The sequence below is a fragment of the Armigeres subalbatus genome, chromosome 3 (genome assembly GCF_024139115.2).
Source record: "Armigeres subalbatus isolate Guangzhou_Male chromosome 3, GZ_Asu_2, whole genome shotgun sequence".
NCBI classification, from domain to species: Eukaryota; Metazoa; Arthropoda; class Insecta; order Diptera; family Culicidae; genus Armigeres; species Armigeres subalbatus.
In genome coordinates, this window is record NC_085141.1 from 203,056,952 (window position 1) to 203,075,985 (window position 19,034).

The 19,034-nt window shown below is 37.6% G+C and overlaps 1 protein-coding gene across 2 annotated transcripts in view; it reads left to right on the forward strand.

The window, feature by feature from the left end:
* The window catches only part of LOC134226766 (tachykinins), a 92,831-nt gene extending 75,191 nt beyond the window's left edge, over window positions 1-17,640 (forward strand). Inside the window, exons 7-10 of one of the 2 annotated variants that reach the window (XR_009983552.1) lie at window positions 1,000-1,085; window positions 1,143-1,231; window positions 8,495-8,639; window positions 17,030-17,640. Coding sequence is in view for 1 of the 2 variants with exons in the window: in XM_062707738.1 (XP_062563722.1) it covers window positions 1,000-1,085; window positions 8,495-8,639; window positions 17,030-17,049 (251 nt within the window). In the remaining variant the exon portion in view is untranslated. The remainder of the gene's footprint in view (window positions 1-999; window positions 1,086-1,142; window positions 1,232-8,494; window positions 8,640-17,029) is intronic. The other variant, XM_062707738.1, reaches the window with a different exon arrangement.
* Window positions 17,641-19,034: the final 1,394 nt, after the last annotated feature.

Genomic DNA, 19,034 nt, shown 5'->3' on the forward strand with positions numbered 1-19,034 from the left:
ATTGCATACTTTTACCTCAACTCTAACGGCTTCTGATAAGAATTCACTGACCAACTATTATTTATCTTTAAAATATTCTAAAATGTAAAACTTTCTATCAAAGCGCCTGCTGAACGCAAGTATGCCGGAGAACATGCATTATAGGACTCTTCGTAACATGCACCTGAAACACGTGTAAATTGGTTCAAACAGAAATCTTGAGGTTCTACAGCCAAATTTTAACTGTAATTGAGATACTAATGGATTCCAATCGCTTAACATGAACTAGAGAGATGGATAAAAAAGGAGTGACCAAAATGAAGACATTTATTGGTCACCTCATGTACAGTACATTAAACAATCAATTGCGAACTTTCAGGCTATTTTCAATGATATCGATAAGATTGCGGAACACTGTAAATTTTTGGTTTAACCTATGTCAGTTAAGCAAATAAATGCATTTAAATAAATGTGGATGTTGTTAGGTAATACCATTGTGATCGGTAGGTGACCAATTTTAAATCAGAAGAAAATGACTCTGTCCAAAATATATCCATTTCCATGTCGAAATTATATATCCAACGTCCAAAAAGTAACTAAAGCCTGTTCACGTTAGATTTCGGACAGTTTGATTTGTCGCTATTTCATCAATATAGACGTGAGCTAAAACATGCTGAAAGCAGCACATAAACCGGAGAGATTTATCTGTCATGTAAATGAAGTGTCTCCGTAGTTTGTAAAAATGTTTAAAAATCGCATTGGAGGATGGGTGTCCGAAATATAACGTGGACAGGCTTTATTTCCGTTCGCAGAATTTCACAGTTTACACCTAGTAAAAGTAACTTACTCAAAAATCGGGCAAAGGAGACAAGATCAATCATAGGTTATATATTTGGATGAACCTTGTGTTTTCCAATTGTTTGTTCAAATGAATGTCCTGCGCTTGTCCAAGATACATCATTTACCCTAATACCAAATACTATATAAATGTTTGTTGTATTGCTATATTATGTCAAATAGGATTACGCGGTAAACGAGAAAGCGAAGAAAGAAAGCGAAGCCCATTCTCCAGTTACTTTGGAACACGAGGGATAAAGGAACCAATGGTAAGTAAAGCAATATCTATAAATATTATACCTGAGTAAAATTAATTTTAATTAAAGAGGTTTGTCTCAAAAGCTTCGAGATATTATGGAAGTCGGGGAAAAAAGTACAAATACATCGGAAGTTTTGTTGGCGTCAGAGGAAAAAGGTAACACTGACAAAAGATGTTGCACGATTTAACAAAACATTCAGCATGTCTTTCATCAATGGACTATCGCTCTTAGTTGCATAACTACTGCATCGCGAATTGACGCATGGGTGTGTATCAAATCATGCTGATGTTTTCACTATAATTCATGACGTCGCGCCCCTGGTTGTACGATTATGTTAGTTACGCAAAAATCCATGGCTCCATTGTTCTTCCACCATCTTGCGTGCATGTTACACAACCCAAAGTTTCGTACGACATTAGGCTTTCTGCGAGCGTGTACGCACACGCACATTTCACTCACACTTTTACTCAGTTTGTTTGCAACCACTAGCAGCTGTCACGACAAAATCAAGTGGGATTGTTTGCAACCACGAACCGTGCCTGAAACGTGCAAATACTTAAATTCAAAATGGTCGTTGAAGTCAAGGTCGATGGTAATTTCTTCAGAACGTAACCAACGAGTAGAATAGACTAATCTGGGAACTGGTTTCCATGTTTACTTTTATTGTCCCGTATCGTGCTTAATGAAGCTAAGAAGGTGATAATAACTATACTGCCGCGATTCGCATAAGAGTCCCATGTCGATTTTCGAAGATTTTGATTTCATTTCAGAAATAAGCTTAAAATGAACTTATCTTTTAGAAAAACTTATGAAATAATAGGCTTTGTTCTATAAATTTGAAAAACAAAACCCATTTGTGTTGTCCCATCTTGCTATTTATTTGCATAATAGTCACATTCCAGATTTTGATACACTTTTGCAGAAAAAAATAAATATAATTATGGTCCATTTAATAGTTCCATAGCAATGCATACAGATAAAGAATATTATGCCAAATTTTCAGATAGATTGCTGGTTTTATCAATTTATTAGATTTTTTTGAATTTCTTCATGTTAAACAAGTTTGAAAAATTCAACGGCATATTTCTCAAGTTGATGAAAACTGCCATGGGACGCTTATGCGAATAGGGGCAGTATAGATAATGAAATATATAGATGAGCGATGATAAATCCTATGTCTCCAAACGAACTATTAAACGTGGCTCCAAACAAGCCTGACGACACGATTTCAATGAAAATATTAAGGGGTGTGATGTCAAAAAAAACTTGACCATGCTTTCGCTCGTCTGTAGATTCTGCAGGGTCCACCAAATGAACTGCTACTTAAGTAAGTAAAATAATATTATTGGGCTTATTCTACGAGTCGAGTGACGTGAGGTGAGTCGATTTTAGCAATTCTCACGTGAGGTGACCATGTTATTCAAATGGGGCTATACGACTCTTCTCACGTCATTCGAGAAATCTCACGTCACTCCACTTGTAGAATAAGCCCAAATACATATTAGGAGCTAGTTCTACAAAACGTCGTCGAACCGTGGGCACGAAACGGTCTTACGACATGAGTAGACGCCGGCTCGTAAAGTGAAGAAAACCCAACAAAGGGGCTTTCAGGGTTCAACCCGATCTAAGAGCGGCCAGCGTGTTCGGTGGACCTGAACTCTATAAATGTCATTGTCTAGAGTGTGTCGGCCACGTATGCTCTAAAACATCTTTTTTTTAGCTAATCCTGAAACAACATCTGGTGGCATCTGATAAAATCACACAAGTCTGCGACAAGTGTTTGAACTCAAGAACGAAAAAGATAAACTTGACCGCTGAGCTTTCAAAAAGTGATATGTTTTCTAGCGAAATTGAATGAAATTGAAATGAAATATTTTTGTTTTGATCATCTGTTCTTTCTAATGTAGCACTTCAATTGCCGGACCCTGTCCTATCTATAATAATAACCATGTTTAATGATGTGATGGTATCAGCTTGGTTTGATAGTCCATGGTGAAAGAAATGTGATACATCAATTTGTTTTTCAATTTTCTAGCAATAAAGTATCTTTTTCTAAAATACAAGATATCTTCTCAAAGGGTTACGCTTTTTTGCGTTTTTTTTATTTGGAGCTATTTCTAGATATTGTTTGTTTTCTATTTTTGCCTTTCTTCTACGAAAAGTCTAAAATATCATTTAAATACAATTTTTATTTTAAAGAAAAACATTCCATATTATCTTATTATACACCAATCTCCCTCGGCAAATTTATTTTCTTCGGAAACGATCTAAAAATGAGACATCCACTAATTACAAGGCATCAATCTGGTCACACTAAGACCAAAACCTTGTTGCCAACTGAGGCATTCCACGGGGGCATGTCAGTCGATCCTGAGCGACCATTTCGAAAATATTTGAAACTCTGCACAGTTTTTCAATTTCATCTAAATCGTCATTTTTCGATATCAAATCTTCATATTGAGTCACGACTAACTTTTCAAAAGGGTGTATGTGAAAATGGTTCAAAAATATTTAAAAAGCTGCACAGCAAAAACGGAATGTTCGATTGTTATGATTTTTTCAGCAAAGTTAGACAACTAAATGGTGATTCTTAAGAAAATGTGCACAGTAAAAAAAAATTTTTTTGCCTTTAAAAATATCATTTTTGTCACAAAAACTCAAATATCTCAAAACCCTATCTTTTTTCGAACGTAACGGTCCATTATATTAGCTATCTACCATAAAAATTTGGTGATGGTAAACTAATAAACAAAAAGTTATGACATTTCAAACATTTCACAATTTTCACATTTAGTAAAAAAAATTTTTTCTGTGTAAGTTATTTCGAGAATTGCAGTTTGATGCAGATTTTATTGTTAAGGGACGTGATTTAAACAAGTTGTTTTCATGATATTTTGATTTAATTATTCATAGCATCTATAAGAAACTTAGACACGATCCAGTGTTGTGATCAAAAGTATTGATAGTGTCATAATTTTCATTGCACGTGACTGGCGAAAAATTCTTTTAATAGTGTTGAAACCTGTTGATAATAACGTTGATAGAAACATATCAGAAATGTTATTTTTAAGACAAAAGCTGCAAAATCAAAGATTTATATACACGTGTACGTCTATAGTTTACCTGCAAAAATATACCTCTTAGAGAATAGACTTTATGATCGGGAGGAAACGGGTATCTTCAACAACAACAAATGCATGATAGGTACATACCATGACAATGCTCACGAAAAGCAAAAAATTACTACTACTAAGGTTGTTAAAGATCTTATAGTAATTTTTTCTTCAGTCAAGCAAATGACACCAAATTAGTCAGTAAAAACTTAAAAGTGATTTTGTTTATTGAAATATTACGAACAACATGAGTAGCCGCTTTCTCAACTGTTGTAGGCCGTTTGATGGAAAAAAGTGTTCAAAAGAGTTACGAAATCTCACCGAAAGCACCATAGATAAACTGAAAGCGACTGGTTATGCTCCAATGTCCACATTGAATACAAATTTACGCATTTGCACGTCCTGCCGTCTAAACGTTGACAAAAGAGCAATCTGTATATCATCGGTTGAGCAGAGCGCAGGAATTTCGAAAACGACAGCAACTGAGGAATTGCCAGATGTATCGACAACAACTGAGGAATTACCAGAAGTATTAAGTGCTGAGAGCCTTGCCACCGTACCATCAGCGAAATCTGTTTCAACAAATCAATCGGAAGATGAGTGTATCCAAAAGGTCAACATCGAACGCTTTAACGAGGGCATAGCTGGGATAAAAGTGACTCCGATTAAATGGAGTAAGATGGACTACGTTTATTACCCTGAGAAAAATACCGTGAAATAAACGAAGCTGTACGAAGAAACCTCTTCAAATTAGGGACCTGATGATGTGGAAAATACAGACTACGATGAGGTAATTATAAATATGAAGGAAAGGTTCTCGAATGCAGCCACGACAAGGAAAGAAAAATTATTGATTTTGTCGATGCTGCCAAGTTCGTGGTCTATTCAGGATGCCATTGATGAGTTCAAAACCAATAGAAATACAGTAAAAGAGGCAAAACAATTGAAGAATAACTGTCTTTCAACCAAAAATACTAGGGCTAGTACTGCATTAACAGATGAGACAAAAGAAATAGTAGTTCAATATTTTGAAGATGATGAAGTAAGTCGAGCTATGCCTGGTCAAAAAGATTATGTATCAGTAAAAATTGATGGTAAGCGTCAAGCAATCCAAGATCGATTAATGATGACGACTTTGAAAGAAGCGTACACACGCTTCAAGGAAATTCACGATAATATTAAAATAGGTTTTTCCTCATTTGCAAGCCTTCGGCCAAGGCAATGTAAGCTTCTTTCCAATTCAGGAACACATAATGTGTGTGTGTGCACAACCCATGAGAATATTAATCTTATTTTACATAGTTTGAAAAGAATCAATTTAACAAAGGATATTAAAATGTTAACTGGTAGTCTTTTGTGTGAAAATACAACATCAAATTGCTATCTACGATCTTGTTCGGATTGTCCAGATTCTTCATCATTGGAAAATACTTTATTCGCTGAGTTTGAAGAAAAATATATTGATCAGTTATCATTTGAGCAATGGGTGACCACGGATAGGTGTGACATAGAAACTATTGTAAAACCTGTAGATGAGTTTGTGTCATATTTTGCTTGAAATTAGAAAGTTTAATCCCTCACGATTTCATTAAAACAGAACAATCCAGCTTTTTAAAAATACGAAAAATACATTACAAAATGGTGAATTTTTAGTCATTTGTGATTTTCTGAAAATTACAGCTTTGTATTGCAAGATGAAGTGCAGTCCCATCACTGGAACGTACAACAAGCTACAATTCATCCATTCGTTATTTATTTTAATGGAAGTACGCAAATTGAACACTTAAGTTTTATTCTAATTTCCGAAGATTTAAGACACGATTCAGTATCCGTAAACTTGTTCATTGAAAAAATGATTAACTTTTTACGCGTTGATAAGCATAAAGAAATCAAAAAGATATATTTCATGTCTGATGGAGCAGCGTCGCAGTACAAAAATCGTAAGAATTTTTCGAGCCTATGTCAATTTAAATCAATGTACGGAATTGATGCAGAATGGCATTTTTTTGCTACATCACATGGCAAAGGTCCTTGTGATGCTATTGGAGGAACAATAAAGCGCGTGGCCACAAGAGCAAGTTTAGCCAAAGAACGTGAGCATCCAATTAAAACTGCGAAAGAACTTTTTGATTGGGCAAATCGTAGAAAAGAAAAAGATTTAACCAAATTATCATTTTGTTTTACTACTACTGAAGAGTACGAAATAAAGGCTTCAGAGCTCAGCGAGCAATTTAATAACGCGAAAACGATCCGAGGAACCCAAAAATTTCACTGTTTCATACCAAAATTCAAACCCAAAACTCTTAGAGTTTCTATAACAACATTGTGTAACTGCCACATTTAATTTAATACTTAGGATAATATTAATTCATTTTTATTTATTTATACATATAATATACATAATATCGATGAATACATAAATATGGAATATCATACAAACAACTTGTTTAACTCACGCAAGGCCCTTAACAATAAAATCAGCATCAAACTGCGATTCTTGAAAAAAAAATACGCGGAAATTTTTTTGTTTACTATATGTGAAAATTGTGAAATGTTTGAAATGTCATAACTTTTTGTTTATTAGTTTACCATCACCAAATTTTTATGGTAGATAGCTAATATAATGGACCGTTTTCCCTAAAAAATTACGTTCGAAAAAAGATAGGGTTTTGAGATATTTGAGTTTTGTGACAAAATGATATTTTAAAATGCAAAAAAATTTTTTTACTGTGCACATTTTCTTAAGAATCACCATTTAGTTGTCTAACTTTGCTGAAAAAATCATAACAATCGAACATTCCGTTTTTGCTGTGCAGCTTTTTAAATATTTTTGAACCATTTTCACATACACACTTTTGAAAAGTTAGTCGTGACTCAATATGAAGATTTGATATCGAAAAATGACGATTTAGATGAAATTGAAAAACTGTGCAAAGTTTCAACTCAATAGAAAATCATGAATTAAAAATTTTCTTAAATTTTGATGCTGTTGCTTGGAATCGCTCAACTAGATCCCTTCTGAACTGCCATATGCCATACTCGAGTCGAGTCAAGTACGAGACACTGAAGACGACCACACAGTTGTGGTCGAAATACGTATCTGCAAAGATAACGAAAATTAACTGGTGGAATTAAATGGAGAGTACTTAATTCGTCTTAGACGGTTGAATACATTCCACTAAAAGAGCTAATATAATTTTCTGGGTGCCATATGCCAATTGAATTGGAAGTACCGTTTGAGGGATAATGGTTTTGTCCCCATATGTTGAAGCTGGATCGCTGATGTTGATAAATATTTGTGCTCATAAAAAACTGTGTTTTCTAGGAAGCGGAATCCTGCTGAACTGAAACTCAAGCTGTTAAAAGATGACATCAACGAATCTTTATCTTCTAGATACTTCGGAGTCGTGTTTGATTCGAAATGTACTTGGAAACTCATTCGAGTGTTTGATACAAAACTGTCGGAAAAAAGGCATGTTCGACCTCCGCACCCCACTCACCCGGAAGACCTTATCAAACTCTATAGAACGACTATTATCTCTATTTTAGAGTATGGACACGTATGGCTCTTTCTAATTACTCTTAGCAGCTGATTGACACCTGATCAAATTGGAACGAATTCAGTATCGTTGTTTGCGTATTTCCCTTGGCTGTATGCGTTCAACACATAACATGAGCCTGGATGTGCTTGTTAGAGTCACTCTTTAGAGCACCTCTCACTTATAATACTCATCGAATGTGGAACAAGTAACACACTTGTCTTTGAAAATGTCGATAAAATGCTTGAACTAGTTCGTCGGTCAAGATTCCTGAGAGTCTATCTCAACTACATATCTTCAGATCTTCGTCTTCCTTGTTATAATCCACTTCGAGTTTACTACACCAACGACGGTTTCTCAATGAAATACGATCTATCCATGAAAAACGCTATTCAAGAAATAAGAGATCATCTTCAAAAAATTACCAATCCCCTCCTTTTTTTCTGGAAAAATATGAACATGTCAATTGCAACAACCGATATTTCACTGATGGTTCCCGCATTAACGGATCCACTAGCTTCGGTGTTTTCAATGTAACTTCAATCACCTTCCGAAAACTAACCGCATCTAATCGCACGGCTAAGGAGGGCCCAGGGCCCATTGTGATCAAAATGACTGCCTTTCATACTGCTTGTGATTCTGGCTGGAACCCTGAAAAGGTCTCAACCAGTGAATAAGTGACTGTAGAATGAATTTGTAGTAAACTGCGGTGTTTAGAAAACATTTAGCATACAAATCGCCTTTATACATATTTTCCTTATTACAGGTATACGGGAGTAACGAATTCTACAGCCAACTTGACAGGATAAACTGGCCAAGCAATGAGCTTCAACTAGAAATCAATCGAACGCCTCCCAAACGGGTGCCCAGTGGATTTTTAGGACTACGAGGAAAAAAATCAACAGGTGAAGGTAAACTAATTAGAATCTGATTTCAAGTCCACCCCACGCTTTCAGAGGCACAAATCAATGTTTCACCTACTACTTGACATTTGTGCCTTCAAAAATGCGAGGTGAGGGTTGAAACGGCCATTGTGGCATTTTTTTTGGATTCTGGATTTTTGGGTCTTTAGCAGAAAGATCGATTAAGTGCGTTACAAAAAAGTCATGCTTTTTGTATGAGCGAAATTAAAAGTTTGTATGGATTCTTGCACTTGCATCACATCACACCACAACGCAAGTCTCTCTCAATCATCTAAAAAAAACCTGCGCTAAACAGCTGATCTTAAGTTTTTTGCCTTTTGAGTATACGCCTGCTATATACGTAAAGGCTAGGAACACTCCAAAACCGAACTTTTGATAGATGGCACGGAGACCCATAGTGTTATATACCAATCGACTTAACTGGACGAATTGAGGTGATGTCTTTTTTTTTTCTTCCCAAGCAATGGAGGGGAAATCTGCTCAACAGACATCCTGGGTTGTCCAGGAAGTGCGGGGTTATGGACTACCTCCAACAGCAAACGAGGGAGGCAGGACTACATCCCCGACCCGCTAAACCGTTTCCATTGCCGCCAAGCCCATCGTCCCTTCGGTACAACCAGAAAGTAATGCTTCAAAGGGGACCAGTGCACAACGCACCCTCGAGGTTAGCTGCGTGTCCTTGCAGCATCGAACATCGTGACTCGCTTTTTTAGAAGAACACCATGGTATCGTGCCAGCGCATTGCCGGCTTTCCAGGTGGCCTTACCACGCCCTATGTCCTCGGAAGGTGGGAAGGGTCGACTTCGCGCCTGCTTCCCTCTGCACGACTGGTATCAAGAATGATGATGCCGCGTGCACCCCAAATTGACCTCACTGCGATAGGGTCTATTCGCCACCACACAGAGGGATTTGCCGGCGCGGTGCCTACGCCTGCCCCAGCCTTGACGAGGAGCCCTTTCCGTCCTCGGGCTCGGAACCCACCCGGTTGACCGTCGCCGCGAAAGCGACGATACCATGTTGTTCTTCGCGCGGCCACTTGTTCGATAAAAGGATCGAGTTCGACCACAGGGCACCGGTATGACCCATTAAGCCGACTCCGAACCCTTGGACCACCTCTTATTTGCGCCTGAACTAGCCATTCCTCGAGTCCACGCGCCACCTTCTGTGTAGCTCCGAGACGATTTGGACGATAGCCGATAAAACGGTGTTCCAGCCAACTTCATCTTTACACATCCTCCGAACTAGGTTGTCCGGGGTAGTGTCCAGACCACATGTGGCAAGCATGTGGTCACGAATTGTGCGAAAACGTGGGCACACGAACAACACATGTTCCGCCGTTTCCTCTAAACCTGCGCACACCGGACATTCGGGCGAGGCCGAGTGTCCGAACCGGTGTAGATACTGTCTGAAGCAACCATGCCCTGTAAGGACCTGGGTCAGGTGGAAAGTGATTTTCCCATGGACAGTGTTGGTAAAAACTCAAAATCTCAAAACTCATGGATGATTCAAATCAAGCGTGAGTTGAAACGCACCCAACTCAGCACATAAGTTGAATCATCCATTTGAATCATCGTAGGTTTTCTTTTGTTCTCCTTCGTTAGAAACAGTGAATTGACGTTTGTCGCATAAAATATTAGACTCTCTTTTATGTATAAAGGCCAGTATCGACTTAAAAAGTAGAGAGGTTACGGAATTTTGTTCAATATTACCAAGCGGAATTTTGACAACTGATCTGTATGGAGCAAAATGTCACTTGTACTTACGGAATAATCGAGCAGAATATTTTTCCGAAAGTAAAGTGACAGCTCCCATTACTTTGCGTGGGAACCTTACAAATTCCAATTTTGTTTTTTGTTCTTGTCAGGTGGATACTGATGAAAGAATTTTGTTTCGATTTTTTACTTTTCCGATTCAGTAAACGGAATTTAACATGTGATTGAGATAGAAAAAGAAATTTCTTGTGAACACGATACCAACCTTAAGCAATAAATTGCCCCCAAATGCGTTTTTAAACCAAAATGATTTTTTGGCAAATGAGTGAAATGATGCGTTTTAGCATGAAAAATTCAAGCGTGATGCTTTCTTTTAAAATCGCAGACGATTTCGTTCGCACAGGAACGCTCGTTGATTGAAATTTATGAGTGATTTTACCAACACTGCCCATGGAGTCTCTTGACCCATGCCTCCGGTATCAATCTGTAGTTTTGCAGCACGCTTAAACGCCGGGCACTTCGAACCCCCCATACGGTGCTTGCCAAACAATTGGGAGGGTTCGTCTTATGTCCCTTCAATATGCAGCGTCGGCAGAGATTGCTTCTGTCAGGGCCTTTGCAGTCCCATTGCTTGTGTCCCGGTTCCAGGCACTTGAAGCGAACTTCGGGTTGCTCGGCAACCATCCCACCTTGACGCTCCTTAACTTGACTACCTTGGAGGCGTCCGCTACAGATAGCCGAACCAATGCTACCTGCGTCCCTGCCGGACCTTTCCGTAGCCGAACGGCTGCGGTGGGCGTCTCCACTTCGCACTGTCGCCGCAGTGCCGTGACGATGACGAGCTCTTCGACTTTAGTGATCTCGTCCAGGTCTTTAACCCTTAGATTCACCTCCGTCGTGAGTGCCCTCACCTTGACCGTCACGCCTAGGATTTCCTCCGCCAACTTCTTGTAGGCGGCGCCTTTTTGCGAGACGCCCCGCTTCAGCTCGAGGATCATCTCGTCCATCTGGGTACGTCTTATGCGACGTACGTCGGCTCCGAGTTTATCGAGCTTGACGTCACTCCTCATCGCCTTCAAGACGTCCGAGTACTTAGCCTCGTCCGTCTTGATGACTAGAGCATCGCCCCTGGAGCGATTGGTGCCTACCCTAGACTTCTTGCGACCCTCATTCGCCTGGGCCTTCTTTTCGGCCCTTGACGTCTTTGGTTTCCTCTTGTTCTTGACCAAGTTTCAGGGGGCGTCATCCCCCTCTATTTCCCTGGTCTTATGCGGCTGAGAGTTCTCAGTCTGCCGTAACCCCTTACTACTGTCTTTCCTGCGTGGACGGACTTTTCCAGGTCCTTACTCCCCCGGTTTTGAAGGTACCTGGCAGGGGTTCAGTTCCCCCCAGTCACCCTCGACGTGCCCGCGAATACTTGAGCCTCAGTCTGGATATACGTTGGCACCACCGTCTTCGCTGGCACGCCCTCGGTCGATTCGACCTTGCCCGAGTCCGCGAATCCTTGGGCCTCCGCCTGGGTAGACCTCGACTCCACGGATTTCACGGGTTTGCACTTGGCCGTCGCGACCGCCCTCTCCAACTTGGCGTCCAACATCGACTTTCGAAGTTTCAGCAAGCTTGAGGTCCTTACTAATATTATGCTTCGATGACGCAAAGTCGATGATGGCGTCCAGCTGTTCCGTCGCCACCTCGAAGGCCAAAAGCCCATCGCGTTTGCGGTTCATCGCCATCACAAGCCATGGGCCGTACATAACCATTACCGGCGTAGCCGGGGAGAAGGTTAAGTGACCTACGCTGGCGCTGCGCACCGAGCTGCCGACTATTGCCTCTGGCCTCCTGGGTGGAGACCTGGACAACCCACCTCTTGCGAAGGGATTGTCGCCTACTACCACTAATTGAAGAATTCTCGGTTAACTTTTCAAAAGGACCTAAGTAACATTTTTTTCATGAATTAATTTGAGTACTGCAATCAAAAGCTTTCATGTTGTTCTGTTGATTGCGCTATTCAAATTAATTCATGAAAAAAATGTTACTTAGGACCTTTTGAAAAGTTAAGCGTGAATTGACTTGGTTTTCCATTTAATTGCATATTATTTGGCAATTCGGCCGTAGGAAAACCATTTTTTTGTTAAATATCTTGGCTGTGCATATGCGCAGCACATGTTGAGCGATTCCAAGCAACAGCATCAAAATTTAAGAAAATTTTTAATTCATGATTTTCTATTGAGTTGAAACTTTGCACAGTTTTTCAATTTCATCTAAATCGTCATTTTTCGATATCAAATCTTCATATTGAGTCACGACTAACTTTTCAAAAGGGTGTATGTGAAAATGGTTCAAAAATATTTAAAAAGCTGCACAGCAAAAACGGAATGTTCGATTGTTATGATTTTTTCAGCAAAGTTAGACAACTAAATGGTGATTCTTAAGAAAATGTGCACAGTAAAAAAAATTTTTTTTTGCCTTTAAAAATATCATTTTGTCACAAAAACTCAAATATCTCAAAACCCTATCTTTTTCGAACGTAATTTTTTAGGGAAAACGGTCCATTATATTAGCTATCTACCATAAAAATTTGGTGATGGTAAACTAATAAACAAAAAAGTTATGACATTTCAAACATCACACAATTTTCACATATAGTAAACAAAAAAAATTTCCGTGTATTTTTTTTCAAGAATCGCAGTTTGATGCTGATTTTATTGTTAAGGGCCTTGCGTGAGTTAAACAAGTTGTTTGTATGATATTCCATATTTATGTATTCATCGATATTATGTATATTATATGTATAAATATTATATGTATAAATAAATAAAAATGAATTAATATTATCCTAAGTATTAAATTAAATGTGGCAGTTACACAATGTTGTTATAGAAACTCTAAGAGTTTTGGGTTTGAATTTTGGTATGGGTTATGATATCATGAAAACAGTTTATTAATACTTATTTTTTATTTATTTTTATTCAAATTTTTTAAAATATCGAACACTTTTGAATTATCAGCATTGAATTATTATTATCAGCACAGTTTGAGTATAGTTTTGCTTTAATTTTATTTTCCGACAATGGAATGAAACAGTGAAATTTTTGGGTTCCTTGGATCGTTTTCGCGTTATTAAATTGCTCGCTGAGCTCTGAAGCCTTTATTTCGTACTCTTCAGTAGTAGTAAAACAAAATGATAATTTGGTTAAATCTTTTTCTTTTCTACGATTTGCCCAATCAAAAAGTTCTTTCGCAGTTTTAATTGGATGCTCACGTTCTTTGGCTAAACTTGCTCTTGTGGCCATGCGCTTTATTGTTCCTCCAATAGCATCACAAGGACCTTTGCCATGTGATGTAGCAAAAAATGCCATTCTGCATCAATTCCGTACATTGATTTAAATTGACATAGGCTCGAAAATTTCTTACGATTTTTGTACTGCGACGCTGCTCCATCAGACATGAAATATATCTTTTTGACTTCTTTATGCTTATCAACGCGTAAAAAGTTAATCATTTTTCAATGAACAAGTTTACGGATACTGAATCGTGTCTTAAATCTTCGGAAATTATAATAAAACTTAAGTGTTCAATTTGCGTACTTCCATTAAAATAAATAACGAATGGATGAATTGTAGCTTGTTGTACGTTCCAGTGATGGGACTGCACTTCATCTTGCAATACAAAGCTGTAATTTTCAGAAAATCACAAATGACTAAAATTCACCATTTTGTAATGTATTTTTCGTATTTTTAAAAAGCTGGATTGTTCTGTTTTAATGAAATCGTGAGGATTAAACTTTCTAATTTCAAGCAAAATATGACACAAACTCATCTACAGGTTTTACAATAGTTTCTATGTCACACCTATCCGTGGTCACCCATTGCTCAAATGATAACTGATCAATATATTTTCTTCAAACTCAGCGAATAAAGTATTTTCCAATGATGAAGAATCTGGACAATCCGAACAAGATCGTAGATAGCAATTTGATGTTGTATTTTCACACAAAAGACTACCAGTTAACATTTTAATATCCTTTGTTAAATTGATTCTTTTCAAACTATGTAAAATAAGATTAATATTCTCATGGGTTGTGCACACACACACATTATGTGTTCCTGAATTGGAAAGAAGCTTACATTGCCTTGGCCGAAATCTTGCAAATGAGGAAAAACCTATTTTAATATTATCGTGAATTTCCTTGAAGCGTGTGTACGCTTCTTTCAAAGTCGTCATCATTAATCGTTTTTGGATTGCTTGACGCTTTCCATCTTTTTTTTACTGATACATAATCTTTTGACCAGGCATAGCTCGACTTACTTCATCATCTTCAAAATATTGAACTACTATTTCTTTTGTCTCATCTGTTAATGCAGTACTAGACCTAGTATTTTTGGTTGAAAGACAGTTATTCTTCAATTGTTTTGCCTCTTTTACTGTATTTCTATTGGTTTTGAACTCATCAATGGCATCCTGAATAGACCACGAACTTGGCAGCATCGACAAAATCAATAATTTTTCATTCCTTGTCGTGGCTGCATTCGAGAACCTTTCCTTCATATTTATAATTACCTCATCGTAGTCTGTATTTTCCACATCATCAGGTCCTAATTTGAAGAGGTTTCTTCGTACAGCTTCGTTTATTTCACGGTATTTTTCTCCGGGTAATAAACGTAGTCCATCTTACTCCATTTAATCAGGTCACTTTTATCCCAGCTATGCCCTCGTTAAAGCGTTCGATGTTGACCTTTTGGATACACTCATCTTCCGATTGATTTGTTGAAACAGATTTCGCTGATGGTACGGTGGCAAGGCTCTCAGCACTTAATACTTCTGGTAATTCCTCAGTTGTTGTCGATACATCTGGCAATTCCTCAGTTGCTGTCGTTTTCGAACTTCCTGCGCTCTGCTCAACCGATGATATACAGATTGCTCTTTTGTCAACGTTTAGACGGCAGGACGTGCAAATGCGTAAATTTGTATTCAATGTGGACATTGGAGCATAACCAGTCGCTTTCAGTTTATCTATGGTGCTTTCGGTGAGATTTCGTAACTCTTTTGAACACTTTTTTCCATCAAACGGCCTACAACAGTTGAAAAAGCGGCTACTCATGTTGTTCGTAATATTTCAATAAACAAAATCACTTTTAAGTTTTTACTGACTAGTTTGGTGTCATTTGCTTGACTGAAGAAAAAAATTACTATAAGATCTTTAACAACCTTAGTAGTAGTAATTTTTTTGCTTTTTCGTGAGCATTGTCATGGTATGTACCTATCATGCATTTGTTGTTGTTGAAGATACCCGTTTCCTCCCGATCATAAAGTCTATTCTCTAAGAGGTATATTTTTGCAGGTAAACTATAGACGTACACGTGTATATAAATCTTTGATTTTGCAGCTTTTGTCTTAAAAATAACATTTCTGATATGTTTCTATCAACGTTATTATCAACAGGTTTCAACACTATTAAAAGAATTTTCGCCAGTCACGTGCAATGAAAATTATGACACTATCAATACTTTTGATCACAACACTGGATCGTGTCTAAGTTTCTTATAGATGCTATGAATAATTAAATCAAAATATCATGAAAACAACTTGTTTAAATCACGTCCCTTAACAATAAAATCTGCATCAAACTGCAATTCTCGAAATAACTTACACAGAAAAAATTTTTTTTTTACTAAATGTGAAAATTGTGAAATGTTTGAAACGTCATAACTTTTTTGTTTATTAGTTTACCATCACCAAATTTTTATGGTAGATAGCTAATATAATGGACCGTTTAAAAATACGTTCGAAAAAAGATAGGGTTTTGAGATATTTGAGTTTTGTGACAAAATGATATTTTTAAAGGCAAAAAATTTTTTTACTGTGCACATTTTCTTAAGAATCACCATTTAGTTGTCTAACTTTGCTGAAAAAATCATAACAATCGAACATTCCGTTTTTGCTGTGCAGCTTTTTAAATATTTTTGAACCATTTTCACATACACCCTTTTGAAAAGTTAGTCGTGACTCAATATGAAGATTTGATATCGAAAAATGACGATTTAGATGAAATTGAAAAACTGTGCAGAGTTTCAAATATTTTCGAAATGGTCGCTCAGGATCGACTGACATGCCCCCGTGGAATGCCTCTGTTTCGAAATGGACAAATTGATATGAAATTTGCGAAAAAGAATCCACGTGTCTTGGAGGGACTCGAACCCTCAACCTCCTACTCTATATATAGGCGTGATAACCCCTACACAACAAGACCACTTAAAGCTCACGTTTGCGGAAAAGCCTTCAGAATCCGAGTACCAACTTCCACGAAAAATGCTGCAATGTATTTAAATGAATTCGAAGAAGATTTAAATGAATAAAAATAAATGTGAATTTATGGAAAAACTGAATCTGTCTCCCTTAAGTGCCATTTTGACCTCTCTTATGTGCTTTTCTCGTTACTTTTAATAATACACGAGAAAGGCACCATCACGGCTAAGTGGATTATTCTATTTTTATTAAGAATCAATTCTGCCTGTGAAAATACATAACGCGATGTTGTAGTCGAATATTTCTCTAAACCTAGCTTGTGTTCTACATTTCTGTTATACATTCATCTTATTGGAACTTCGCATTAAGTGGCCTTATTTATATAAGCTATTCGCTAAATTATTTTTTTGTAATTTTCAGATATGAATTATGGCGAATGAACTGTTAAATGAACTCTCATTATTACCTAGATAAATAAAAATTAATGTAAAGTGGACTCGCTCAAATATCAAGTAATCTGTATATTTTCAATCATTGCGACTAAAATAGGCTTGGCGCTTAGGTAATTGTACTATTGTCAGGTTATTAATTTAAAAAATGTAGGTGGATTATAAATTGCCCCAAAGTTGTATACTATTTTTAAATGATTGAATATTGCATATTCTGGAAAATATTTTCTCAAAATAAATTGGAAAATTTATGAATAAAAGATAGTTAGGTTAAATTCGTTTTGATATATTAGAGGTAAGTTCTGCTAGGACCGTACGTTTCAAATTTATTCTTTATATCTAATCCATATGGACAGAAGATTCAAGAACTACAATTTATTCATTGATAAACTCAATGTGTTTATATCGACTTATTTGATTGTATACAATTTCAAATAGCAATGAGCATATAGTATTATTATATATTGAAAACATATCACCGAAAATTGTAAATTGTGACAGGAAAAAGCTACATGTATATTGTAGTATTACGATAGAATAGTCATACGATCCATATTAAATCTGATAATACAGAAAATGAAATTGTTGGTTCTAGTTATTTATTATGGATGATGAAAGAAAATCAAGTTGCATCTATGATGCATACACTCTCGAGAAGTTTTATAAAACTCTGTAATCAACACGGCGAAAATTAAAATACTTTGAAAATTTGAAATGGAGGTTTCCGTCATATATTGTTTTCTATATTTACGGATTTGTAAGGACTACTACAAAGACATTTAGGTAAAGGTTCTTTCACAAACGCCCTCCATGAAATGACTGTACTGCCCACATGCTCTCGAAGATTCCTTGGGATAGGGTAAATCCGGATGAGACGCTGCGTCGGTATAGATGCCACACTTTAGAGATCTGGAAGAACATACTTAATTTATTGGCCCAAATGTATGTAAGAGTGTGTCTTTTGTAGAGAAAACAAAAACGTAAGCCAATAAAGCCTTGTCATGCTCCACTGCGAGCTAACTCATAAGCCAATTCGTTTCCAAATATGGAAGAATATACAGGTAGGTACCCATATAAGGTGTAAAGTATTAACTGAATTCAGTTCCTCAATTTGAGTTCGACATGCGATCACCAACTTCGACCTTGAATTGGCCGAAATTAGAGCTCTAATAGCTGCTTGGCTTTCTGAACAAAAGTATATTACTTTGCCCATAATGTGTTTCTGCAGTGTGGATTGCACTCCACACATAATGGCAAATGTTTCCGCTTGAAAGACAGTGCAATGTCTACCAAGTGAGTGGGAATGTTCCATTCTCAGCTCACTCGAGTAGAGACCGGCGCGCCGTCTCGTACCTGGTGGATCGGAAGCAAACACCATCTTTGCAGGGTTGATGTCCGGCATTCTTGCAACACGCCCTGCCCATCGTATTCTTCCGGCTTTAGCTACCTTCTCGATACTGGGTTCACCATAGACCTGGGCGAGCTCGTGGATCATTCTTCGCCGCCACACACCGCCTTCTTGCACACCGCCAAAGATGGTCATAAGCACCCGCCTCTCGAATACTCCGAGTGCTTGCAAGTCCTTCTCGAGCATTGACCATGTTTCATGTGCGTAGAGGGCTATCGGTCTTATCGGCGTTTTGTACATGACACATTTGCTACGGTGGTGAATCTTCTTTGATCACACTTTCTTCTTGAGCCCGACTTACGCAGAAGATGCGCCTTTATATTTCATGACTAACATTATTATTAGTTCAATCAAAGTTAATTACCTATATTCCGAGGATTAAACCAGAGTTCAGTGCGAGATTTCTCTTGTTTCGGACAGCAGAACGATCGCGCGGTCGGCCGAAATATTGTGTTCTGCATTGCGCGGCCGGTAATAAAAATCAGTTCAGTGCGTGATTTCTCGTATTTCAGGCTTTGATCCGTTCGAGACAAGTGCCATCTTCTATAGCTTGCAGTAGCCATCGGGA